The sequence below is a fragment of the Nothobranchius furzeri genome, chromosome 1 (assembly GCF_043380555.1).
Source record: "Nothobranchius furzeri strain GRZ-AD chromosome 1, NfurGRZ-RIMD1, whole genome shotgun sequence".
In the NCBI taxonomy this organism is placed as follows: Eukaryota; Metazoa; Chordata; class Actinopteri; order Cyprinodontiformes; family Nothobranchiidae; genus Nothobranchius; species Nothobranchius furzeri.
The window spans coordinates 69158117-69185731 of record NC_091741.1 but is presented as its reverse complement, the minus strand read 5'-3'; the positions used below and the strand labels follow the sequence as shown (position 1 = coordinate 69185731).

General features: G+C 40.8%; 1 protein-coding gene across 2 annotated transcripts in view; it reads right to left on the bottom strand.

Annotated features, from left to right (window-relative positions):
• glra1 (glycine receptor, alpha 1) overlaps positions 1 to 27615 on the bottom strand; it is a 209743-nt gene that overhangs the window by 72710 nt on the left and 109418 nt on the right. For both annotated transcript variants that reach the window (XM_070549989.1, XM_015952019.3), the window contains one exon: positions 4981 to 5204. In XM_070549989.1, coding sequence (XP_070406090.1) covers positions 4981 to 5204 — 224 coding nt within the window. The remainder of the gene's footprint in view (positions 1 to 4980; positions 5205 to 27615) is intronic.

Genomic DNA, 27615 nt, shown 5'->3' with positions numbered 1-27615 from the left:
GTCAAACAGCTGACAGGAGGGGAATAAAATCTATGTTTATGCTATTTCTCTCAGCATGCCTGGAATGGATTTGCAGGCATTCAGGTAGAAATGGTGTCAAGGAAAATAAGCTCTCATAATGTGACTCTGCCCAATCTGTAGAGCTACGAAAGTCGAGGTCACCTCACTGCCCCCAGATTTTTATTTTTCTGTGGGGAGAAATGTTTCTTCTCTCCAGCTGTTTTTGCAACATTTTTCTAAACTTGTAGAAGTGTTTCTTCATGCGTCTTTTCATTTGACTTCTTTGTGTCAAACGCTGATTCTTCCTGTTTTGTCATGCCTAAATATAAACCACAAAAACACTAGCGTTGTGAAGGGGGTTTGGTGATTATTTTTCCAGAGAAAAGGAATTAGTTTTCACCATCAAAGGTAGTTGTAGGATGTTCATCTTAAGTCATTTTCTACAGAAATCATCCTTCATCTTGACCGAAGCATCAGAAGGTTAAAATTTAATGTCTATACTTTTACACTTCTCTGTTTACTTCTTATGAAAGAGGTGTCAAGTCAATTCATGCATTTTGATTAAGTAAAATAGTAGAACCACCTGATGCGAAAAATCAGATTTTAAAGATCAAGTTCACTGAGAAACTATTTTTACTTGTTATTTTTGAAATACAATCAGTCACTCTGAGTTTAACATGCAGGCTAAATGTGAAAATAGTCTCCTACACATATTTCCTGCATTAGCTGTTGATAGAAGATGGCAAACACTCAGATTAGAAAAAGCATCACAGATATACGTCACATTGAAAATTGGCATGCACAAACTCACCCAACATGATTCGTGGCGGGAAAAGCTGTTGTTGCTTTAGCGCCCAGGAAACAGTGTAGAAAGCCTCAATTAGCTAACTGCTAACAGCCAACTGTTAACATTAGCAACTCCACCACACAGCAGAATTCCCTCAGCCTTGTGTTATTTAAGGAGATAAAACATCAACATTGCAAGGCAAACAGACTCAGTGGTAGAGTTGTCTTGCTGTCAGCCAATCAGAGGCGAGATGTCAAGATATCAGGAAGTAAGACTCCAAATCCTGTTATCTGCTGCTCACCTCTCATCTGGCTAACTTCTACTTACTGAAACAGGAACGCCAGAGCTTTTTTGCCAGAGATCGACTCACAAGTCATTCATTTATTTTAAAGACAACTGCAAATGTGTTAAAAAAGAGTGAACTTGGTCTTTAAAGAAACATAATCACTGGTACCTGTTTTTAAACTTCAGGTTCAGCTGAATCATCATTTTATGAAAGCATAGCTAAACAATAATTTTTGAGGAGAATAATCCAATTTCTCTCATTGTTTTACATTATATTTTATTTTTATTTTCCAAGAACTTAGAAAAAAATCTATGGATATTTCCTGTAAAAGACACAACACAGTTCATGGAACTAAACGCTCATACATTTCCCCTTTATTGCTCTTGACTTCCACAGATCAGCCCAGCACTTGTATTTGAAGTGCAGCAGGAGATTACACTATTTGTGAATCTGCCCATCCAATCTTTAAAACTTCACTTTCATCCTATGGGAAAAGGCATCGTCGGCAACAACGTCCCCTCTTATAGAGATAAACATCAAAAAACAGAGTAAACAACTTTCACATCACCCCCCTCTTTCAGTCCCAGCCCCGGGGTAGTTTAATACCCAGAGTTGCCTCTGAGATGGAGCTGATCAACAGGGGGTTCATTCTGATGATGTCAAGTTAAAAAATGAAAGGCACAGAGGAGGCGTGCAGGGTGCATCCAAGCTCTGACGATATTTATAAAGGCCAATCATACTCCTCCTGCTCCTGCTGGACATGAAGGTGAAAACCGAGGCTGATAACGGATCAGAGTCGCTGCAAGAATACTAACAGGCTGAGTAGATTACGGTGCCTGCTGCTGCAGTGCTTTTTCATTTGCCCCTGAGCAATAAAAGCAACATGGAGACTGAAAGGATTGTCAGCTGAAGGAGGTTATAACTCTGACAGCCTTGAACAGCAGATACAGAAGGAAAAAAATAGTAAGTGGCTGGTAAAAGCTCTCAACTTCAACATGACAAGATTAACCCATTTAAGAAAATGAATGTCTCCAGAATAAAGCAAACAGACATGTTTCAGATCAGCACTGATTTAAATGTCAATCCGTTTCTTAAATTAATGCAGCGTTGATTCGTTATTGCACTTTTCAGCAAAGACCATTTAACTTTAACTCATCAAAAACAGAAGAAATGTTTTTTATTTTCTTTTGTATCAACAGCAGCAAACACATCCTTTACAGTAAAATAAAAACAAAACTTCTAAAAGCTTGAAAACCTCTGAATTCCTCAACCACAAAAGTTGAGTCTTTCTTTTGTCTGTTTAGTGAATACGGGCCCTCATTAACTGGTTCTTTAAAGCAAAACAGAACCTTCTGTGTTGGTAGGAAGTGGCCAGGATTTTAAAATCTGTTGTAAAAAATGTGAACAGTCAGTGGTATTTCGATATTACACGGTTCACATTTCGTGGCCTTGCAGTTTCCCAGATTTTATTTTGTGCAATTTTGCATGCTTGTTTGTACAGTGCATAATGTTTTTTGTCCAATGGTACAAATATTTGAAGTTTGAGTGTTTAAACAATAGATAAAAGTATGAAAATGTTAATGTCTGTCTGAGAAAGTGTCTAAAGTGTGTGGTGAGGGGTTTTACACAGTGGCGGTGCATTGGAGTGAGCATGTCTGCGGGGTAGAGGATAGCGGCTGTGTCGGGGGAGCGCAGTGCACCTGCTGGAGCATTTTAGTAATTTGCAGCAAGAGCCTGAAATGCTGGAGTGTGTGTGTGCAAATAAAACTGGTCACCCATGCATGCATGTTGGAAATAAAACTGTTGAGAAACTGACATTCTACTGTGTTGTGTGCATGACCTCAATAGTTGCTGTGTACGCTACAAAGATCTATAATATAAATCTGACTACTTTTCGGATTTCGCCTATCGTGGGTTATTTTGTGAAAGTAACTCTTGTGGAAAAACATGGGTCCACTGTAAATGACACATTTGCTAACAGGAAGTCTGAAGTCAAAGCAGCTAAAGAAACATAGAAGCGACAAGATACAGATAAGAGGTATAAAAATACAAACATGAAGCAAAACTGAGTAGGAAATAATTGATGCATAAGAAAAAAATTATTTAAATGGTCAAAGAATGTGTAATATCATTACATCACCCTTTACTGAAACAGCCCAAAAATGTTTGGAGAATAAAAATATAAAACAAGGCTGAAGTTTTGTTTTTAAAAAACAAAGAAAACAATCTTTTATTTAGAGCTTTTATATATAAAATTCACGAGGCGCTTCACAAGAACAAAAATAAAGAAAATAAAAATGAATTACAAAAATCAGAAAAACAATTTAAAAAATGTGATTGAAATATGTAAGAAAAGGGAAAGAGAAAGTGAATGAGAAAGCTGTTCAGATGAAGTTTGTTTTGATTTATGCATCATTCATTTTCACTAACTTCTGTCTGACTCAAACTAACTTCATTAGAATAGCGGTGTCCAAAATTTTCTATATTAGGTAAATTTAAAAGTCCCATTGAGCCACACAATGTATTTTATGATGATTTTATATTTGAGCACCTCAAAAGAAGGAACAAATTAGACACTTTAGTAAAAGTCTGAACATAAAAATGCTTTAAAAAAAGTCTGTCTAGACTGCTAGAGAAAATTTCACCAGTTCAGAAATACAAAAGGTACCACGAAGCCTGCGAAGGCCTGCCTCATCCAGAACACATCATTTAAAAATCATTCTAAAATAGCTATACTATTTTTAAGCTTTAAAATATTGACTTCTGTTTTTCACTTTTATAATCAAAATATTGAAGAAGAGTCTGAGGGAAGATACCCAAGGGGAGGGGTGAGTGCTCCGTGACCATGTTTGCATTCAAAACCTACCGTGTTCTGTAGATTCGCTGAAGCAGCTTTAATAAAATTTACAATAAAATAATTCCCACTACATACGCTGGTAAAACAAAACAAAACTAAAGACCAAACAGCAACAAAACCACAATAATTTACTTAACGCTCTGGCATCACTGATATCACTTCTCATCACCTTCATTTACCACCCTGTTGAGTCATAAGAGGACAAAACCATTCACATGTAAAAGTGGCCATAACCCTAACCCTTTAAAATAATATTTTTTGTTCATAGAACTATTAAACAACATCGGCCCAGCTCAAAGCTATAATTTTGAGGATTTTCACCTTTGAAATTCGTGTTTGAGTACTTAATGTAAAAATGCTGCATTTATGTAACAAACTAATAAATAAACAAATAAATTAAAGAGTTATTTTCAAAAACAAAGAAACAAAAAAGCTATTTTTGTGCCCCGGGCATTTATTACAAATTAGTTTTTTTAATGTTTTGAAATATTTATAATCACATAATGCATGATTATTTTTTTCAGAATGGAAGCCATTGAGACTTTTGTTCTGAAGTGGCACGAGAGGGTAGTAAATAATAAATGTCCTGCTACACAAACCTCAATATTGCTAAATTTTAACATTTTAGATATTTCATAATATAACCAAGACTGATTTATTATTAATGTCCCAGGCACCAAAATTAGTGTTTTGAAAAATAATTATTTTCACAAAAAAGTCATTGATCCTTTCAATGAAGATTATGATAACAGACAAAACAAAAATAAAAGACAAAAAAAAAAAAAAATAAAATAAATAACATTCAGGCTAGAAATAAAGAGAATCCAGAAAAAAATTCTTAAATAAATGAAATCTGTTTACTGATGATGAGTGAGTAGTCCAGCATATATTTGTTTATTAGTGGAAATATGTTTAATTTTGCACTGTAAAAGCATTTGAAAAGTCTTTGTAAAATCAAACTAACTCAAGCAACCACAAAACAAACAAAATATTAAGCAAAACACATCGTGATGAAGCAGTCGGTTAAAGCCAAACGCCTCCTTCACCTACCGTATGCTGTAAAGCACATTTCCGTTTTTCGAGATGCGCAGCAGCTTGTTGTCAGTGGTGACCTCATGAAAGTTGGCCCCTTTCTCGTTGGCAAAGAACAAATCAGGTTTCCAGATAGAGTCCAACATAGACGGATCAAGGTCCAGCGAGTCATCGGGATATTCGCTGTAGGCCAGCCGAGGGTCATTCCACTGCTGCCTCAGGAAGATGTTCACTCTGTAGTCCTGCATTAAGAAGAAAAGGAGGAAATACACAGAAGGGTTAAAGGGAGGGAGGAGGAAGAGAACAATACAGGAAACAAGTTTTGGAGCTGATGAGAAGCAGGATGATGTTTGTGGAAACACTATGTTAAGTCCACAAATGATCAGTTTTCACCTACAGACATCGGTCATCTACAGACCTAATTCCATCCTATGAGGTGGATTTTATATTCTATCTGCCAACAAGCCATAAGATCCTGCACTGCTTGTTGACATCTCTGAATCATTACATTAACATCATGTTCCTTCCAAGGTCCCTCACAGAGCACCCTTTTATCTAAGACTCCTTGCTTCACAGAAGAAAGAAGATTTAAAATTAAATATGAACTTCTAAAACTTATAAGCTGGATAATCATTAAATACATTTTTGTTTATTGCTACTTATAATAATTATAGTATAATGAAATGTTTTCATTTATCTGTGCTCAATGATTGAAGTTTGAAATGAATGTTATGTTATGATTACAGTGATTGAAAAATGTTTCAGCATGTTGATATGACAAGGTCATAATCATTTGCACTCACACAAGGACAAAGTAAAACCAGTAAAGTAAAGTAAAACCAATGTCACATAAATAGTCCTTTACCCCAGACCAGAGCCCCCGTATCAAAGAAGGCGTGTGTTTCTGAGACTCTTGGTAATATTCCTCAAACTTGTCAACCTCTGGTTGGCTACACAAATCATAACATGAGGACATTAAAACCAGATTACGCTGGTGGTTCCCTGAGTTCTTGAGAAAAGCTTCAGACCAGCCAGCTGAAGCAAGACCTCTTTAACCCATCAAAGTTTTGACACGTCGTCAAAACCTTTTTTGCACTTGCAAAGCTGATAAAGCAACGGTTTCTGCAGAACAAGCTGATATTGTTTAGACTCCTTCAGAGTCCAGACGCACGGTTCCATCCATCTGTCGTGACCCGAGACATCTCTGGACTGAAGAGTCGGTGCCACGGTTAGGGTTGTCACGGTAACCGGTATAGCGGTAAACCCCGGTAAAAAAGTTGACAATAAAAATAACCGTCCAGTTTTTAAAAAACTAAATTATCTCGGTGGGTTTACCGTGGCCGCGGTTTCGGCGTGGTGACCCTTACCAGCCACCGTCGCTTCAGCTGAAGTTCCCGCGGCGCGCACACGCACTTTTTAACCCCCAAATTCCACTACCTCCGTTCCCCTCCGCTCCGGTCCGCCCCCGCCTTCCGCAGCCGCTCGCTTCCGAACTCAATTTTTACTGGTACCCGCTCTACAACGGCTCCGCTCCGGTGCGGAGACCTGAGGTGGGCAAACAAGCATGCGCGGGACTTTCGAGATCTTGCGATACAGTCCGAGCAATAAACGCGGAAGTTAGATCCAAACACCCGTTGTGTGGGAGAAGCATCGGCATGAGCTGTTTAATCTGCCCATCATTTGTGTTGAGAGATCAGCAGTGTTTGGATCAACAAAGTGTGACTACTTTGATAGTGGAAACTGTATTTATGGCTTACTTTTGTGCTGAGTCATGTTTACATCCTGCATGTGTGCATGAATCATAAATGAAATATTTTGGTATTAAATGACAAAATTAAATGAGGCAAAAATATGTATCATTTTCTTCAAACAAATATTCTAAATAATCACAGCCAGTCCCTGACCGCTTTAATCAGCAAATTCTGAAACTATGAAAATCCCTTTCAAAGATGGGATGTCATCTTTTTCAGGTAGACAGAAGTCAAAACCAAAACCTGAATGCGTTGGGCTGGAAAACATGGCTGATGGAAGAAATGAACTTTTCAGATTTATGTTTATGTTTATTCATTTAGCAGACGCTTTTATCCAAAGCGACATACAATTTATAACCTACAGGGCATGTTGTGATCTGTAGGGGAAACCGGAGTACCCGAAGGAAACCCACGCATGCATGGGGAGAACACGCAACTCCACGCAGAAAGGCCGCAGCCGAGTCTTGAACCTGTGACCTTTGCGCTGCAAGGCAACAGTGCTAACCACTGCACCGCCATGCAGTTCACTCTTTAAAAGTTTTTGATATCAGCAGGAATTTAACCCTCTGGAGGCAGGCGTTGCAGATTTGTAATGTTAAAACCTACCTACCTGGTTACTCCACATACGTATTTCATGAGCATTTTTAACTCAGAAGTACCCCTGAAGGACTTAGTTGTTCGTCCTTTTATCAAAACTTATTTTGAGCCTGAGAGGGTTAAATGAATGTTGGGTAAACACAAAAAAGACGAGATAATAAAAATGGAAAGAAAAGAAAACATATTGCTGATTTATCTGGGATCAATCAGATAAAAGTAATAAAAAAAGCACAAAACAAACAAGAATTTATTTCACTATCTGCTCCTATGAGAGCAGCGTTCTCTGGAGTTCCATGCTCTCTGTAGCAGATGAGGCAGGTTGGAGGAAAATTGATTTAGGAGAAAAATCAAATTATAACAAAACAGGCAAAGTTATAAATCATACATCCTTGAAACAAGGAATGTATTATGAATCCGCAGGGAGACATTCCCTATATAAAAGGATTGATGTGGGAAATGAAGGAGAATAGAAGGCTCATCATGGGTCACTGCACTGCTGACTCAAGACAAAGTTAAGTTCATAAGGAGAAGCGGATCGACAGATACCAGCTGATGGAGTAATGGGCAGGATTTCATCGTTGGACAAGCAGGTGGTTGTGGGTATGTCATTTTCTGTTATGTGACTGGATTTTATTCATTTACTTTTTAAACAATCATGGCAAGGTGCCATTCTGAGCCCTAGCAGAGACCTTTTATTCAGCCTCTAAATCAGTGGGGAGTTTGAATTCTGCAGGAATTCTGGAAACACATGAAACCAACGTCACAACCTGCTGATTTTATTCCTACCATCTTGTTTGTCAGGATGTTTGACCAAATTGACTCATGCATTGTAGATTGTATTAATTTATCTTTACAATCATGCAATTGTTGAACCTATCCTGAAAAATAAAACAAAACAAAAAAAGTTTGCACTCAGCCTAAAAATTACAGACCCATTTCTAAATTACCCTTTGTCTCTAAAATATTGGAAAAGGTTGTGGCACATCAACTGCTTACTTTTCTGGAACTACACAACAGTTCTGACAAATTTCAATCTGGTTTATGTTAAAAGCATTCAACAGAAACAGCTTTGCTTAAAGTTTCCAGTGACATCATGATGGCTGCAGACAACGGGGAATTCACAATGTTAGTATTGTTAGATCTTTCTGCAGCATTTGACACTGTTGATCACAGCACCTTAATTAACAGACTTTGTGACTTGGTGGGGATCTCTGGAACTGTTCTAGACTGGTTTAGATCGTACCTTTCTAACAGAAGTTACAGTGTCTGTATAAACCAAATCATGTCAGATTTTACCGATCTGTTCTGTGGAGTACCCCAAGGCTCTGTTTAGGGTCCACTTTTGTTTCTACTGTACATGCACCCTCTTGGACAGAAAATGTATTTGTTTCATAACTCTTATCACCAGATGATATTCAGCTGTACTGCTCCTTTAAGGTTCTATAAACTGTCTGAACTGCTTGAGTGTCAATCAGCTATCACCAGCTGGCTAGGAGATAACTTCCTTCACTTAAGCTCTGAAAAGACTGAATGTCTGATCATTGCCCCTGAGAGCATGATTCCCCTGATTTGTCAAAAACTTGGTCATTTATCCTCTGCCGTAAGGACAAACTTAAGGAATTTGGGTGTTATTTTTGACCAATCTGCCCACCTGCCGGACAATCCTGATACTGACCACCTGTTCCTGTGCATCCCAAAGATGAGATACAAGTCCCATGGGGAGCAGACCTTTGCGTTCGCTGCCCCCAAACTCTGGAATGCACTACCCCTCAACGTACGACGGGCCTCTTCACTATGTCGGCTCAAGTTGGCGCTGAAGGCCTATTTTTATCATTTAGCTTTTGAACTATGACAGGGCATCTAGTGTTTTTCCTCTGTGGTATTTTCCTGCCAACATGGGTTAATCTTTTAGTGAGTTTTTTATTATGCTTTTAGTTGTGTTCTTGTTTTAGTTTAGTATGCTCTTTAAAAAAAAAAGTATATTCTTTTTTATCTGAATTTTTATCTAGACTTTTATTGTTTATGTATTTTTAATACTGTACATCACTTTGGTCAGCTGTCATGCTGTTTTTAAATGTACTTTATAAATAAACATTGTGTGGTATGATAATCAATGTCTCTTGAAGGCCACTCAAAAACATTGGTCTGAAACGTTTTTTATCACTTAAGAAATATCTCCAAACTGCAAAGGTTGGTATCAAAACATGAACTTGAAATGGTTAACCATGCCTTCATCTCCTCCTGTCTAGATTACTGTAACACACTTTTCACATGTTTTAACAAAAAAGCCCTTGACCGTCTTCAGTTGGTCCAGAACTCTGCAGCGAGGCTCCTAACTGGAGCAAACAGAAGAGCTCACATCACTCCTATTCTAATGTCTCTGCACTGGTTACCCATTAACTTTAGAGTTCATTTTAAAATCCTTTATTTATTTTATATTTTTTTAACGTGTCCTGTCTGGCTGTGAAGCAAGCAGAATTGATGTCTGAATGCTGGTGACAAGCCTTACAGATTTATTCTCAGGTGGAGCATCAAAGCGTTTGCTTTTAATGTCACGCCTGATACTTAAAACTTTATTGTTATTGTTGTTGAATGCTTTGTAATTCCGACCAGACACGGAGACAGAGGTGAAAGAGAAAGGAAAAGAAAAGGTGGGGAGAGAGAGAGAGAGGGGGGGGGGGGGGGTCCACAAAAATAAACAAAAATGAACAAGAGTCTGCTTCTAGACCTGCAGAAAAAAAAGACAAAAAAAAACAAAGGGACACAAAAAAAGGGACACAACAACAATACAACAAGATCTACCTATCACTGCGTCAACTTGATGAAAAGAAAAATATAAATATATATAATCAATATTGCTTAACTGAAGAATCACGATAATAAATCACAACGCATTAAGTGCCCACCATAGTCTTAAGACCTGTGTTTAACGTGCCCAAGCCCATACTTTTGAGAGCACCATGTGAGCACCTGTGTGTGTACACGCGCTTGTTTATTTAAGGTTTTTCTATAGGAGCGCCCAACAGAGAGTGTGAGGGACCACAGATCCGCCCCCCAAAGATGCGCAGGAGACGGGGGGAGCTCCAAGTCCCAGAGATCCAGGCGCTGCCCCAGAACGCAGGAACCCCAAGGAGACTGCAACCAGGAAGGCCCCCGCCCCCCTCGAGAGGCACAGAGGATCGCCCCGGGGGGCCACAACCAGCAGCCGGCAGAGTCCCTGGAGATATCAGCGGCAAGCCCACAGGCCCGCCCGCAGCCTCCCACCCCCTAGCCGGCCGAGCCCGGGACCCAGCGACCCGGGACCCAGGGGCGACCACCCCCGCCGGGGACCCAGCAGAGCCCAGGGACCCAGACCCCACCAGGCAGCCACCGGGATCTAACAGGCAGATGCCAAAATCTTAAACCCCCAGACCCGGTTGCCACGAACACTCAGGCAGACCAAGGCACAAGCCCCCACACCAGGTGTGGCAGGGGGAGGGGGGACAGAGATCTATATCATCAAGAGAAGTTCCAGGAGAGGGGAGGACCCAAAGGCCCCACCTGACATATACAGTCATACACAAACACAGTCACACGCTCCCTCCCTCATTCTCACACATGCACATACAACCCAAGACTTACAAAAATGCACGCCGGACACCCACTCATGCTCCCCATACACACCCTATTCACTCTGGTGCCGGTACTGCTGCACATTGGGTACAACCATCACCGGTAACCAGAGTTTGACCCTTTCTGCTGGGGTGCTGATGAGCAGGCTCCCCCGCCCAACGCTGAGCACAGCAACCCACCACCCCAGACCCCAACCAGACGGCCAGATCTCCCTCCTAGCCTCCAGCCCCAGGAAGCCTAGCAACAACAGATGTGGCTAAGACCCCTAGTCTCCCTCCGCCTGCTCCAATATAGTGTTGTGTGATCATGAGGTGTATTCCATGGCTGTGGTGAGTGGGCAGTGCGGGCATAATCCAGCATATGCCAGCTGATGCCACTGCACCACCCCACTTACACCCTCAGCCATCAGTGTCTAAGTGCGGTTTAAAATTGGAAGTGGGCACCGGCACTCGGGAGGAGGCTGAAATATCCCCCTGCCAAATGCCGTTGAATGTGCTCACTCCCAAGGCCCTAAGTGTGTGTTTGTGTGGAATGTCGTCAGTGGAAGTGTATAAGGTGCAAATAAAATTGGGGGGCAGGTTTCCACAGGAATGCGGAAATGGGGTCCATACCCGCACTTCCTGACTTGCCTACCCCCCAAGGTCCTATGTGTATGTTTGTGTGATGATGTGAGGGAGCAGGAGGAGAGAAATATGCGGGGATGGGGAGGAATGGCTGGTTGGGCTTAGCCCTCCAGGGAGCCAGCTCCCCTACTGGCCCCAATAGGCACCTCTGTTGTCAAACTGCCACCCAGGGCATGGAGACCCCCAGCCCATCCTGCCAGGGCCCAAAGCAGCAGCATTACAGAGCCTCACGGAGTCCGAGGGCACCAACCCAGCCCCACCCCAGCAGAATATCTATGCCCACCCCTGCATTTGCACAACTTCCAGAATATATAAGACATGGGACATCCAGGTAAGGTTGGGTCCTCCCCCTCCTGGACCTCCCCCTCCCCTGTGATGGAACGGCAGAGGAGCCAAGGTCTACCTGAGGCCCCCGAACCCGAGCCAGGCACTGCTGGGTGTCCCTGCCTTCTTCCCGGCAGCATACATGTCAGGACCCGACCCCCAAGGCCCCGCCCAGATCCCCACACGGGGCCGGCCACCCCCAAACCCCGAGCCCCCAGGCCCCCACCCAGACCCGCCCAGGGGCATTGCAGCCGCCAGGCAGTGACCCATGGCCGCCGCCAAGATCCCCAAGGGGCCCCACTCGCAACTGCCAGCAGTCCACCCCCCGAGGCAACCCAAGCACCTCCAGAGGGGGGCAACGGCCCCCCAGTCCCAGACACCCCCAGTGAACCCACCTCCAGGGAACATCCGGATACTCCAAACTCAGACCCCACACCCCCCCACCCACACCATCCCGCAGGACAACATCAACGGCCCCCACCCTCGCTATGTGATGGAACCGATCAAAGGAGCCCAGAGAGATTCATCTGAAGTGGAAGCAGAGGCTATATCAAGTGCAATATGATCTAACAAAAGATTTCTATACTGGTTAATGCAGAGAGTTTCTTTATTTTTCCAATTCAAGAGGATAGTTTTCTTAGCGATGCATATGGCAGTCAGAACCACGTGAACCAAAGATGTTGCAATCGGGACATCGTCCAGGTTTCCCAGTAAACAAAGAGAGGGGGAAGTTGGGATATGACATTTCAGACAATTTGACAGATCCTCACATACTCTACCCCAAAATTCCTGGACAGGTGGGCAGGACCACAGTGCATGAATGTAATTGTCAGGAATGTTGTTTGTGCAGTGTGTACAGGTGTCAGACGACACAAACCCCATCCTGAACATCCGATGACCTGTATAGTGTACTCTGTGTAGAATTTTGTACTGAATTAATTGTAAATTGGGGTGTCTGATCATTTTAAAAGTTTTTAAACAAGTTTGGGACCAGAAGTCCTGGTCAAAGCTGACTGATAGATCCACCTCCCATTTTTCAATAGGGATTGCAATTTTATCGTCTATTTTGGACAGTGTCTTATATACTTTAGACATTTTAAAATCCTGACTATAACTTTAAATGCTCTACATGGTCAAGCTCCTCCCTATATTACTGAACTGTTAAAGCCTTATGGTCCAACACAAGCCGTCAGGTCCACACAGCACCTTCTAGAAGTTCCAAAGACCAGATATAAAAGTCGAGGTGATCGCTCCTTCCAGACTGTTGCACCCCGACTTTGGAATGATCTTCCTTTATCCTTACGTAGGATTGACAACACGGACACTTAAAAAACCTTTTACTTAAAGTTGCTTTTACATGAATCTTTAGTTTTTTTTACTCAGATTTGTAATAATCTTTCACTTGGTTTATGATATTTTATAAATTTATGATTTTATTTTTTCTGATGTTAATCTATTTCTGATTTGAGATCATTACGGTTTTATGACTTTTTCTTTTATTTTGTTTTGATGTGAAGCACTTTGTGCTTCTATGTCTGTGGTAAGTGCTGTATAAATAACATTTCCTTACTTTCTGACCTGCTTCTGAGGCCATTGTGTTCAATGTTGTTTGACTCAATAACAAATAAAAACTGTGCAGATTTCTTGGTCTTCTTAAAAAGGGCTACTTTGTAACTTTTTGATATTTTTAAATTATTTTTGAACCAGTATGTGCTAAAATGACCCAGTGCAGGGTTAATGAAATGCCACTCAGACCCCAACGCCCTCTGTGGCCAGAGTACCACATTTGCCACTTCAGAGTGCCAGTCCGGTCTGTGGGACCAAGAAAAAAATGGAGCTGACATACCTGGCGTTTCCTGCATGTTTCAGATCATGAACACAACTGATTTGTTTAATTTAATGATGAATCGCTCCTATAGATATTAATGAAGTGTGGTTAGACATTTCAGCAGTTAGATTAAGGTGTTAAGAAGATGAACTCACAGCAAGGTTTTGCTTTTGGTTCTACAAAGAGATAATAAGGGGTGCTAAAAGCAAACCTAAACTGCCTTGTCTCCCTTTAACCATCTAAAGAAGAACATTACACCAACAAACAAACAGAATGGAAACAATACAAGCTGGGTACCAGAATTAAAGATAGACACACAATTGAAGATCATTTTGATGCTGCCTCATTAGTTTTGCTGATAGCAACAAACAACATGAACAAAAGATCACCAACAAAAGCCACAGTTACATTTAGAAAATGTATTTTAAAGGTGCATTACGTAAGGATGAAATAATCATGACATCCTGTGGTGAAACTTGGCTACTGCAGCCATTTGTAAACCAAACGTGTGACTTTCTCACTACTGTTCCGTGAGTTACAACGCAGTTGCCAGTGATGGATCAGCGCCAGAAAGTTCAAGATGACGAGTTAAGACGAGTCCTACACTGTAAGTTGATACCGTGACAAGTAGACTTTTCACAAAAATATCAAGTTGTAGAAATTGACAAAATCGCTTGAAACATTTTTAGAGCCAACTATTTGTTTCATTTAGCCGGCCAGTGTAGAATTACAAATGCCGGCCCTGCAGATTTGGCAATCACGAGGGCTCACGCATTGTAAACAATAACTACATTCCATTTTAGCTTTTGTAAAAAATGACAACCACCCAGCCGACTCAGAATGAAATTTGTTTCAATAACCTTTTGTGCTTATTTCACTGTTAAAGTCTTATGGTATATTTTGGTTAATATAAATAACCAAGACCTTTCTTTGCTAATTTAAATAATACTGAATGACCTACTCCAACTCCAGACATCCACAATGTCTTTTTGACGTCATTTAGCCTGAAACCTGATATTGACAGTCTGGTTTTATTCAGCTCGTCTGACACATTTAACCTTCATGATGTAACTCGAATCTTTAATATCTAAAATGGACTCAATGCAGTCTTCCGATCGCTGAAGGTCTGTACATGAACGTGTCTATTCTTATTTGAGTACATGATGTCATCCTAAAGATTATGCATCTCAGTAATTTGTTTCTGAGTGACAGTAGGATGGAGAAAGATAAAGACAACTGGATCAGGGTCCATGATTGAGTATCCATCTAAAGGGTCCCAGGTTTTGACTCCTGTTGGTTCACAGAGTTACATGTACCAAATAAACAAAATAAAAAAAAACAACAGAGTAACATCAGTAAACGGATTACACGGACTGAAGGTGAACTGATATCAGCATAATTACATTTTGCTTTCAGAGTGTTTGGACACCCTGAAGGAGATTTGGTTTAGATGGGTTTAGATAGAATTGCTGCTGTTCCTTAATGGAAGGTATCAGCTTTAATCGGTCTTTGTCAGATGACATATCGGGTGCTGTAGCGCGTTGCATGATGGGATAGCTGAGTCTATAAACAACGGAAGCATTGGTCGCTTTGTGTGTTGTGAGCTTATAAACCTGCAGAAAATGGGGAACTCCTGTTGGGTGAAGGGCTGCCATGCTATCTTCTCAATAAGTCAAAAAAGTTAAATGTAGGCTGGAGTTGCATTAACCGGACATTTCCCGAACTTGACAGTTTAGTTTTTGGGTGCAAAAATCTCAAAGCAGTTGGTCATTCTGACAGACTGGAATTACCCCGACACATGCAGGTGTGCAGACATTTAAAACTTTATGCACAGAGGTAAAAAAAATTCTATCAAAAAAGATTCCCATCAGAACATCTGAGCAGACCTGGACTTCATGATCAATGCAGCTCACTGTCAGCACGCTGAGGAGCTGTGGAGAGTAGCTCCGTGTGTGGGTCACAGCCCAGCAGCAGAACCAGAACACAGCAGGTAAAATTTAACTACTTTAAGTGAAACAGTTTAATTGTAACATTATTATGTTCCTGAACATGCTGGTCAGCTTGTTCAGACTAAATATAAATGAGAAATGAATGAAAATTAAAATTGTGAATTTTTATTTAATATTTTTTTAAATGAAAATGACAGGAGGAAACGATCATGACAGTTTTTTTAAACTGTTGGTGTTTTGTTAAAAATATTATTTTGAAGTCTAATAAAAGAAGGTAAATGGGGAAGTAATGTTTGTTTGCTTAAATGTAAACTAGTTAGAAACAATTATGGTGGAACTGTGTTTGGCGGTGGTAGGATCAGGACTATAAAAGGTGATGCACCAGCTGACGCCCAGTTTTAGGGAAGAGATGGCAAAAGCTGGAAGAGCAACAATAGTGGGTGGGCACAGCTGTGCTGTGACTGAGAAGGAGTGGGGCGATTTTGTAGAAAGTGGAAGTGATATGGAAATGAGTTTTGGACTGGAACAAGTAAAGAAAAAGAGAGCATATCATGTTGAAGGAAGTGAAAGTAGAAAGCAAAGGAGAGTGGTGCATGGTGATGAGGACAGAGGTACAGAAGAAAGGAAGGAATTTAAAGTTATATTGAGATTTTGAGAGGTAAATGGGGTTCAGGCTTTGAATCCAGTGAAGTTGACAACAATATTGAAAAATCAAGTAGGAGACATACAACTTGCTAAAGTGTTGAGGGATGGAAACTTGCTAATTCTATGTAAAAGTAAAGAGCAGAGTGAGAAAGCCTGCAAAATGAAGGAAGTGGGAAAATGTCAGGTAATTAGTGCTAGTAAGGTGGGAATGGGAGAGAGAGGAGCAAAAGGGGTGATTTGGGGGATACCGCTGGAATTGTCAGTAGAAGAAATCAAAGCTAATATAAAAGATGCTAAGATAAAAGAGGCAAAACGACTCACAGTATTCAAAGCTGGAGTGAGAAGAGGGACAGAGAGCATCCTATTGGAATTTGAGGGAGAAAATCTACCTGCAAAAGTGGCACTAGGGTACATAGCATACTCGGTGAGAGAATATATACCAAAACCATTAAGATGCTTTCAGTGTCAAAGGTTTGGACATACTGCAGCAGTATGTAAAGGGAAAGTAAGATGTCCTAGATGCGGGGAGGATCATGAGTATGAAAACTGTGGAAGAAAGATGAACCCAAAGTGTTGTAGTTGTGGAGGAGAGCACAGTGTGACATATGCAGGATGCCAGATAATGAAAAGGGAAATGCAAATACAGCAAGTGAGAGTTAAAAACAAGACTTCATATGCTGAAGCAGTGAAAATGGTAACTCGAAGAACCGAGGAGAGTAATGAAGGAATAAGGGAAGAATCTACCGAAAGGAGGGTTGGAGAAGAGGAAGGGAAAGTATTGGTGGATCTAAAGAAACTTGTTACATTCATAGCTGGAGTGATAAATGCAACAATGGAGACCAAATCCAAAACTGAAAGAATTCAAATCATTGTAAAAGCAGCAGTGAACCACTTAGATATCAGCGATCTCACATGGGAGGAGGTACAAAGTACTCTAAGTACTCAAGCAAGTCAGGACTTGGGAAATGTGGGGTGATAAATGTTGAGGGTTTTACAATGGAATGCACAGGGTTTAATAGCTAATGGACAGGAGTTTAAAAGTTATATTGATGAATCAGAATTTAAGCCTTATATAATATGTATTCAAGAATCATGGCTTAAAGTAGGGGTTGACTTTAAAATTAATCAGTATAAAGAAATTAGGTGTGATAGATCAGGGGGAGTAGGTGGTGGGTGTGTGACATTTATTAAAAATAATGTTCATTTTAGAACTGTAGAGATCAGAAAGGAAGAAGAATTTGTAATAGTGGAGGTGTTTACAAATCAGGGGAAAGTTATTATAATAAAATAAACTCTGCCATCCCTTTCAAGCGGGGATTCTACACAATTTAAGGCAAGACTTGATGGTAAAAATCGGCAAAAAACCGGCAGTAAAATCCAGCTTGTAACTGGTGGGGAAAACTCACTGAAGATTGATGGAAAACCAGCCAAAAAGTCTGTTTAACAACTAAAAGCGGAAAGGACATCAGCAAAAAGATCCTTCACCCGTCTAGCTAACAACATGAACAGACAGCTTCAGGGCATGTCCGAGGAAGAGCTTAAGGAGAATTTTAATAAAATTTCCCTAGAAGCTGAAAGAGTTACGACTGCAAACGATGAGGTTGGTGCTGGACTTCTTGTAGAAACAGAAGATGGACTGGATGAAGAAAGTTAGAACCTGGATTAACCTCTGATCAACAAGCAGACCTAGATGAAGCGACAAAAGACTGTGAGGAAAGACTGAAGCAGGTCAAAACATCCATCCAAGAAACTTTGTGGAGGATGTATGGAAAAGCTGAACTAGGAATTGAAATCCAAGTAGCAGAGGACCAAAGTACATATGCTACCACCATAAAGCCTGAGGCGGGGAAGGCTGCATATGATTTCATCCTCAGTCACTTACAAACACTTTTGAAATCTGCAAAGGAAGCATATTCTCAATGGAGAAAATGGATCCCTCGTGATGACGATTAAGAGACCTGGACCTTGGTTTCACGAACTGCAGAATTTATTCAAAAGGAATCAAAGGATGATAAAGGAAAAGATGGTCAAATGATGAATTTTCCAAATCAACCTCTGCAAATCATCAGATTAAAACCAACGTCTCTCCCTGAGTTCACAGGAAATAAGCGTGACTTCTGTCAATGGAGGAAGGACTGGGAGGCACTGCAAAAACAAGGAGAACCAACAGGTTCAAAAAAAGTAAAGAAAGCACAACTACTTGATAGTATTAGTGAAAAACTTTCTAAGGACCTGCGTCTCAATTCCTACAATACATCTGATGATATTTTCTGTGTCTTTGAGAACCGGTTTGGGAACCGGACAGCCATCACCATTGAAATAGTTGAGGAGCTACAGAGAATCCCTGCAGTGAGAGGTCACCAACCAAGACGCATCGTTGAGTTGATCCAGGCTGTAGAGAAGGCACTTGAAGATCTGAGTGACCTTGGGGACACTGGGGCAATAAAAAACCCTCTTGTGACCAAATCAATAGAAACAAAACTTCCGGAAATTTTTAAAAAGGAATGGCTTGTTTATGCAGCTGACAAAAAGAACTCTGTAGCATCGGCAAATCATTTCGACAGTCTGTTGGCATTTCTGAAAAAACAGAGGACATCTATGAGCAACTAGAACAACTCGAACAATTAAAGGAAGAGGAGCCAAGTAGAAAAGGAGTCAGGTCAGAACCAAGACTTGCCAGGACAAAGTCAGCTGCATCGGAAAGCAACTCCGTTGGTTGCGTTGTTTGTGGAGATCCAAAACATAAACGAAGATTTTACTTTTGTAAGAAATTCCGAACACTAACGCTAGCGCAGAAGGATGCTTTGAGGAAAACTGGAGTGTGCATGAAGTGTATGGAGGTTCATGACAAAAGACAGTACTGCAAACCAACTTACTTGTGCCGAAATCAAAGCTGTAAAGGTGAAGAAAATCCTGATCACCATTATTATCTGTGTCCACATGTTGAAAGGAGTAATTCAACTCAAAGAAAAAACAGAGTTGTAGCAGAAGAAAGTGATTCCACGAGAAAGTACACTGAAGACCAGGAAGAATTTCTCAGGAGGCTTTCACCTGAATTAGCAGAACACTGTAAAATGTGTTTACTAATGCTGTTACTAAAACTGGAATTCAGAAGGCTAAAAAAGACCAGTCTAATCTCTTCATGGGAAGTGGACTTGAAGAGGCACCAGTGCTCATGATTCTGGAAGTGACCACAAATGATGGGCAAAGGATTGGAACGCTGATTGATTTAGCCTCTGATACCAATTATATCACCCATAAAGCAGCAAGAAAACTAAACCTCTGCAAGTGAGGAAATTGCACTTGTGGTGCACGGAGTGGGTGGCATGAAAATCCATGTCAAGACTAGATGCTACCTCCTAATAATTTGTAATGACCCAGAGAGGAGTAATAAAGTCACACCAATTGGTTTGTTATGGACTTGATAACATTGCAACCTTTCACAAACATGTTACAGCAGAGCAACTCCAACAAATCTTCCCAGATGTATCTTTGGAGGAATTAAATTGACCAAGTGAAATTAACTTTCTCATCAGCCACAGGGAAGGGAAGTTGGCCCCTCAAAGGAAAAGAGTTGTGGGGGACCTTGTTTTGTGGGATGGACCCTTGGGCAAGGTGGTCGGCGGGACCCATCCAGAACTTTTTGAAGGGTTAACCATGACTGCTCATATGACAAAGACACACTTCGCAAGGTCAATGAGAACAGCCGCTATCAAGTACCAGGAACTCGGCCAGAAAACACCACAAAAGCACCCTTTAAATGAGTGGAACCCTAATCAAGTTATATGTCGACAATGGCTACAACAAGTCAAGACTTCTTAAAATGGTGGCATTGGGACAGCATTGGTGCCGCTTGTGTACCAAAGTGTGGCAGCTGCCGGTGTGGTGGTTGTCATCCGGGTGGTAAAGAGATGACCCTTTCTGAGGAACGAGAGCTGGAAACCGTGAAAGAAGGTCTGACCTAAGTTAAAGGAGACCACCACACAGATGAACCCCATTGGCATGCCAGCTACCCCTGGGTGAGTGATCCAGCATCCTTACCTGGAAACAGGAAAGCAGTTGAAGCCACATTCCTCAGAACAGAGAAACAATTGAGCAAAGAGCCTGGGTGGAAAACTGCCTACACTGAGCAAGTCCACGATATGCTTGATCGGAGAGCTGCAATCAAGCTTACCCAGGAAGAAATCACCAGGTGGCAGGGTCCAGTATGGTACATCAGCCATCTCATCACCCCAAACCCACATTTAGTGACGACTCCCATCCGACTAGTCTGGAACAGCAGTCAGAAGTTCCAAGGGGTAAGCATGAATGATTTGTTGATGAAAGGTCCCGATGTCTTAAATCAAATCCATGCTGTCCTTTTGAGGTTCAGAGAAGGAACTTGTGCTGCACTTGGAGATATAAAAAGATGTACAATTCCGTCTGGCTAGAAGAGAAAGCGCTACATCTACATAGGTTTCTATGGCGTGACTCAGAGAATGAGGAGATTGAAGACTATGCAATCACAAGAGTCAACTTTGGTGATAAGCCAGCAGGATGCATAGCGCAGTTAGCAATGAGGGAAACTGCCAACTTACCCCCTTTCTCTCACCTTCAGGAGGAACGGAAAGTCCTTCAGTTCAGCAGTTATGTTGACGACATTTTTGTGTCCCTTAACCCAGTTTGATTGAGGGAAATCACAGCTAATGTGAAAATGGTCCTGAAGGCTGGAGGGTTTGAATTGAAGCCCTGGGTATATTCCGGTCAAAGTGGGAGGAGTGAGTACACTGGCAAGCAAGTCAAGTCAGAGGTGAGAACTATAATCCTCCCAAACCAAATGAAAGAGGAAGAAAACAAAGCACTTGGTCTGGGATATATTGCAGAAGAAGACAAGCTTCATGTGATGGTCAGCATCAATTTTTCAAAAAGAAAGAAAGAAAAAAATGAGATTGGGGAAAAATCTTACTCAAAGTGAAATCAGAGACCAGACGCCAAACCATTGACATGGCGGGAGCTTCTCAGCCAAATATCAGGCCTGTATGACCCAATCAGCTTGGTAGCACCCGCAAAGCAGAAAGGAGCGATTCTGGTGCGGAGAGCATTCCAGGAAGCAAGTCTCACCAGAAATCAGGTTAAAGATACCTGGGATTCAGCACTCTCTAATAATCTCAGAGAGGATGCAATCAGGCTGTTTGAAGAATATACTCAGCTCAACAAGATTCAGTTTGACAGGGCTTTAACCCCCTTGCATTTCAGCTGTGATCCAACAGCCATAACCTTCTCGGATGGGAGCGAGCATGCTTATGGAGCTGTTCTGTACTTGAGGTGGGGGTCAGATCGGAGCCAAATCATAAAGCTGGTGGAGTCAAAAGCCAAGCTAACCCCTTTGGACCAAAAAGGTGATGCTGTCAAGGCAGAGGTTTGTGGTGCAGTATTCGCATCCCGTCTTAAAAAGTACTTTGAGCTGCACAGTCAAATTAAAATTCATCAATGGTATCATCTGATTGATAGCCAAACAGTCCTTGGAGCTATACAGCGAGAGAGCTATGGTTTTCAAACATTTTTTGCAAACAGAATAGGCGAAATCCAAAGTAATTCAAAGATCCAAGATTGGAAATGGATTCCAGGTCATCACAACATTGCTGATGTGATCACCAGAAGTGCTAGCCCTCAAAATCTTGAGGACGATTCTAGATGGCAACAAGGTCCGACCTTCCTAAAAACACCTGTAGAAGATTGGCCAACTAAATCACCAAAAGAGCTTGGAAATGCTGCTAGAGAGAACATCACCAAGCTTCAGAAAAAGGCCTTTGTTGCTGTGTTGACGAGAGCTCAAGCAAAAGAACTTAAGTTGGAACAGGGAGAACCAACAAACAACCAAATCTCCTCGGAACGGAGAAATCCAATCTCTTTGAAGAATCTTTTGAATTTCAATCACTTCAGCTCATTTATCAAATTAGTCAAAGCAGTTGCATATACCTGGAGAGTTGCTAAGGTGTTCCTCGGGCATAACAAAACTCTAAAGAAACCAAAGTGGGAGGAGATCCATCTTAATGGAGTCATTTCTGTATGAGAGCAAGAAAGTGCCCTGAAAGAAATCCTATTTACGGTCCAGGAAGAAATTTCCTTTCCAACAACAACATTGGAACGACTGGTTGTCTATCGGGATAAAGAGTCTGGACTGCTTCTCTGTGGAGGAAGAGTGCAAATTTTCAGAGAAGACAACATTGCCGTTCCACTAATCCCCTACAGTTCCTGGGTATCAACTCTGTTAGCCCGGGATGCCCATGAAGTATCTCATGATGGAATAGCTGGAACTCTGTTAAAGATGAGTCAAAAGGCTTGGGTTATAAAGGGAGGAAGAATTGCTAAAAAAAGTTGTTGATTGCTGTTTGATCTGCAGAAAAGCAAGAGCTCAAAAGTGTCAGCAAGTAATGGGAGACCTACCATCAGATAGGACTGAGCCTTCAGCCCCCTTTGAGTACGTCTCAACAGACCTCTTTGGGCCATATCATGTAAAAGATGAAGTCAAGAAGAGAGTTACACTCAAGGTTTGGGGAATCATTTTTTGCTGTGTGGCAAGTAGAGCCATTCATACTGAAATTGCTAATACACTATCTACAGAAAGTTTTTTGATGGCCTACCTAAGGTTCACAGCAATCCGGGGCCACCCAAAGAAAGTCTGGTCAGACTCAGGTACACACTTTGTTGGGGCTAAACCTGTTTTGAAGGATGTCTACGATTATCTTAACACCCAGAATAAAGTAACTCTTGAGGAAAGCGCTGCAGGAAATGGAACAGAATGGGCATGGACTGTGCTCCCAGCTGAATCGCCGCACAGAAATGGAAGTGCTGAGGCTGCTGTCGGAATCATGAAGAGAGCCCTCAGGAATCTTGCCAAAGGGACCATGCTCAGCTATAGTGAGTTTCACACTACCCTCTACATGGCTGCCAACCTTGCAAACAAGCGACCGATAACTGCAAGAGAGCAAAGCAGAGAGGGATGTATCCAGTATGTTACTCCCAATAGCCTTCTGCTTGGACGTGCATCCCAGGGTGGGGATTTAAAGAACTTTGATTTTTCCAGCTACCCTTACAAGAGGTTAAGAGGGATGGAAACTGAAGTAACAAAGTTCTGGAAGAACTGGAGGCAACTTGCTGGTCCAAATTTATTTGTAAGACAAAAGTGTCACACAGAAAAAAAAAATGTCTCTGTCGGCGACAACGTCTGGGTGTGTGTTCAGAATGCTATCAGAGGCCAATTCATTCTGGGCCACGAACCCTGATCGCAAAGAAGTCGTGAGGGATGTGGAAATTAAAGTTGTCCCCAGTTGCAGTGTTTCAATGGCGAGAGGATCAAGAGAACCAAAACAACGTCCAAGATATTCAGAAATGGAGGAGGTACCAAATTTTACTATTCTCCGAAGGGACGTCAGAAGACTTATTGTTCTACTACCCAAAGAAGAGAAAGGACAAACCTGATGAATGTGGGAAAAGGTCTATGTGAATATTGACTATGGAATTTGCGACCTTCCCAATGATGTCATGTGGGAATGTCGAGTGGGAGGTGTAAAAAATAAATAAATAAAAAATTATATATATATATATATATATATATATATATATATATATATATATATATATATATATATATATATATATATATATATTCTTTTGAAGTCTAATAAATGAAGGTAGATGGGGAAGTAATGTTTGTTTGCTTAAATGTAAATTAGTTAGAAACAATTATGGTGGAACTGTGTTTGGCAGTGGTAGGATCAGGACTATCAAAGGTGATGCACCAGCCGACGCCCAGTTTTAGTAGTCAGACAATCACATGTACCAGACCTTGGCCCATGTGAAGCACTTTTTGCTTATGTGGCAAGCCTGTGTGGAGCTGGCAGTCTTGATTCAAGCAGCAGGAAGGCAGCCGTTAAGAGAAACTTAAGAAACTTTATTGCTGCAGTTGCTTTCTGGTTGGCTGTAGCTTAGCCACCGGCCTACTAGCATGGTGATGTGGCATGGCCATATTTGTTTGACATCAATAGTTTGCACTGTAAAGCACTGTGTTTTAAGACTTTTTTTTAGCAACATTTGATAGACTTTGTCATCTGCTTTTGTAAATTTTAGATGGATTGAGCTAAAAGTTTAAGATCATTGATTAATTTAAAAACCAATAAACATGTTTAAGATATTTGCACTGCATAAATTAGAGAATTAAAAGGTTGTTCAATTTTGCATAAATTATTAAAACATTTAAATATTTAAATAGTTAAAATAAAAACAATTATTTCGAAGTTATTTGTGAAATGTACTATTTTGTTGGTTCTCAGTTAAGTATGTGTGCAATTTGAATTTAGTAAAATGTATAGTATGGGTTTGACGTAACCATTTGCATTTACATGTTTCTTGCTTGAATTGTTTTCGAGGTTTTCACCTGCACAAGACCAACCACAATCCTAAACCTTCTAAAAAACTACAAAATAATGAAGACGACAAGGAAAAATGGTGTGGTCCTTGAGTAAAACCCAGTCATATAACACTGCAAAGACTCTGCCATCCCTTTCAAGCGGGGATTCTACACAATTTAAGGCAAGACTTGACAGTTGGTGAAAACGAAAACAAACATGTCTAGCGTGACCTCTGCACGTAGGTATTGTGTCTGTACCTGGTTGTAAATTATAGTGATAATAACTCGTTTATTTAAGGCCCATCCAGAAAATAAAACCTGGCGCAGCACCTGTGTTAGTGGAGTCATGATTTTGGATGGCTACTTATAACTTTTACTTGATTAGAAATATGTTGAAGTAGTGCTACGCTTACTCAAGTGAAATATTTTTGGCAGTAATGAAACTTCTGAGCTCTGCTAGTTTCCTTTGAGGTCGTAGGGATCTACGTTGATGACTGTCTATGAAAATCCCGATCCTTAGCCTCCTTCAGAAGTTTATCCCTGTAAAGGATGCGTCCATCCTTGTTTTTTTTATCCATCCTTTTCACTCTTGTGCTGCTTCAACCTCAGCTGCAGCTTCCCCTAGCAATGCGAGTCACACACCGAAGATGGCGCCGGGGGTGTGTGGTTTACAGGCAGGTCACGTGTCTGACAAAGACCGATGGATTGGTAATCTTCGTTCGAACATCTTATTCTTAGTTTTCCTAATCCAGATTGCAAAACTGTAAAACCACTCTTGTTTGTAGTTTTATATCGTCCACCAGGCCCTTACTCTGAGTTTTTGGATCAGATCTCAGATTTTTTATCTGATTTGGTGCTAAATACTGATAAGGTCAATGTAGTGGGGGATTTTAATATTCATGTGGACATTGAAAATGATAGCCTCAATGTAGCCTTCAGTAACATCTTAGACTCAATTGGTTTTACTCAAAGAATACATAGCTCCACCCACTCCTGCCATTATACATTAGACCTTGTGCTGACTTATGGCATAGAGTGTGAGGAAATAACAATCTTTCCACATAATCCAGTCCTCTCGGACCACTTTCTGATAACCTTTGAGTATTTTATAACTGAGTTCTGGAGACATGAAAGTAAATTTCACTATAGTCGGTCTCTATCTGACAATGCAGTTGCATCTTTTAAATCAACAGTTCCATCTTTACTGTCCTCAGCATCTCAGAGGCATGTAGCAGAGGGCAATATTTTCAGTTCTAGCCCCTCACAAATTGATGCCTTAGTTCATCATGTTAATTCCTCTTTACATGTGGCATTAGATGATGTTGCCCCTTTAAAAACGAAGGTAATTAGGGACAGGAAGTTGGCTCCCTGGTTTAATTCTCATTTACGAGCCCTAAAACAAAACTCTAGAAAATTGGAGGGAACATGGTGCTCTACATACCATGAGGAGGCCTACCTACCCTGGAGAAATAGTCTTGTGCTTTATAAAAATAAGCTTTGACAAACTAGAACTGCTTATTTCTCAGCATTAATTGAGGAGAATAAGTATAATCCTAAATTTCTTTTCAGTACAGTTGCTAAACTTACACAGAATCATAGCTCTGAGCCATCTATTCCCTTAGCCCTCAGCAGCAATGACTTCATGGGATTTTTTACAAGTAAAATTAATTCTATTAGAAACAAAATCTTTAGCATCCTCCCTAATGCGATTTCTTCTTCCTCAGTAAGTGAGGCAGCATCAGAGGTGACTGTAGAACCTCATCTGTGCTTGAACTGTTTTGATCCAGTTGAGCTTTCAGATTAATCAAAAATATTAGCTTCATCTAAACCTTCAACTTGCATTTTGGATCCAATCCCAACCAAATTATTTAAAGAAGCATTTCCACTGGTTACTGCCCCCATTCTAGATATAATCTATCATTAGTAAATGGATATGTTACACAGGATTTTAAGGTTGCTGTAATCAAACCTTCACTTAAGAAGCCTTCTCTGGATCCAGATGACCCAATGAATTATAGACCAATATCTAACCTTCAATTTTTATCCAAAGTCCTGGAGAAAATAGTGGCCATCCAAGTATGTCAGCATTTAAACACCAATGCCCTGTTTGAGGAATTTCAGTCTGGTTTTAGAGAGTATCACAGCACTGAAACTGTGTTAGTGAGAGTGACAAATGATATTCTCATGGCCTCAGATAAGAATCTTGTGTCTGTTCTAGTCTTGTTAGATCTTAGTGCTGCCTTTGACACAGTTGATCACAATGTTCTTTTAGAAAGACTTGAACATGTTGTAGGGATCAAAGAAACGGCACTAGGCTGGTTTAAATCCTACCTGTCTGACAGATTTCATTTTGTAAATGTACATGACAAATCTTCATACTCCAGGGTTACTTGTGGAGTACCACAGGGTTCAGTGCTTGGACCAATTCTTTTTACTATGTATTTGCTCCCAATTGGTAAAATCATTAGACAGCATGGGATAAACTTCCACTGTTACGCTGACGGTACTCAGTTATATTTATCCATTAACCCTGATGAACCCAATCGGTTTGGGTAGATTACAGGCTTGTCTTGAGGACATAAAAAATTGGATGACTCTAAACTTTTTGCTTTTAAATCAAGACAAGATGGAAGTTCTCATCTTTGGACCTGAAATCCAGAAAATAAAATTGCTTAGTCAATCACCTGACCTGAATGGCATTACATTAATCTCTGAGAAGAAAGTAAGGAACCTTGGTCTTATCTTTGACCAGGATTTGTCATTCAAATCCCAGGTTAAACAGGTTTGTAGGATTTTCTTTTTCCACCTTCGGAATATTGCTAAGATTAGAAGCATCCTTTCCAGGAGTGATGCTGAAAAACTAGTTCATGCATTTATTATATCAAGACTGGATTACTGTAATTCATTACTCTCAGGAAGTCCACAGAATTTAGTT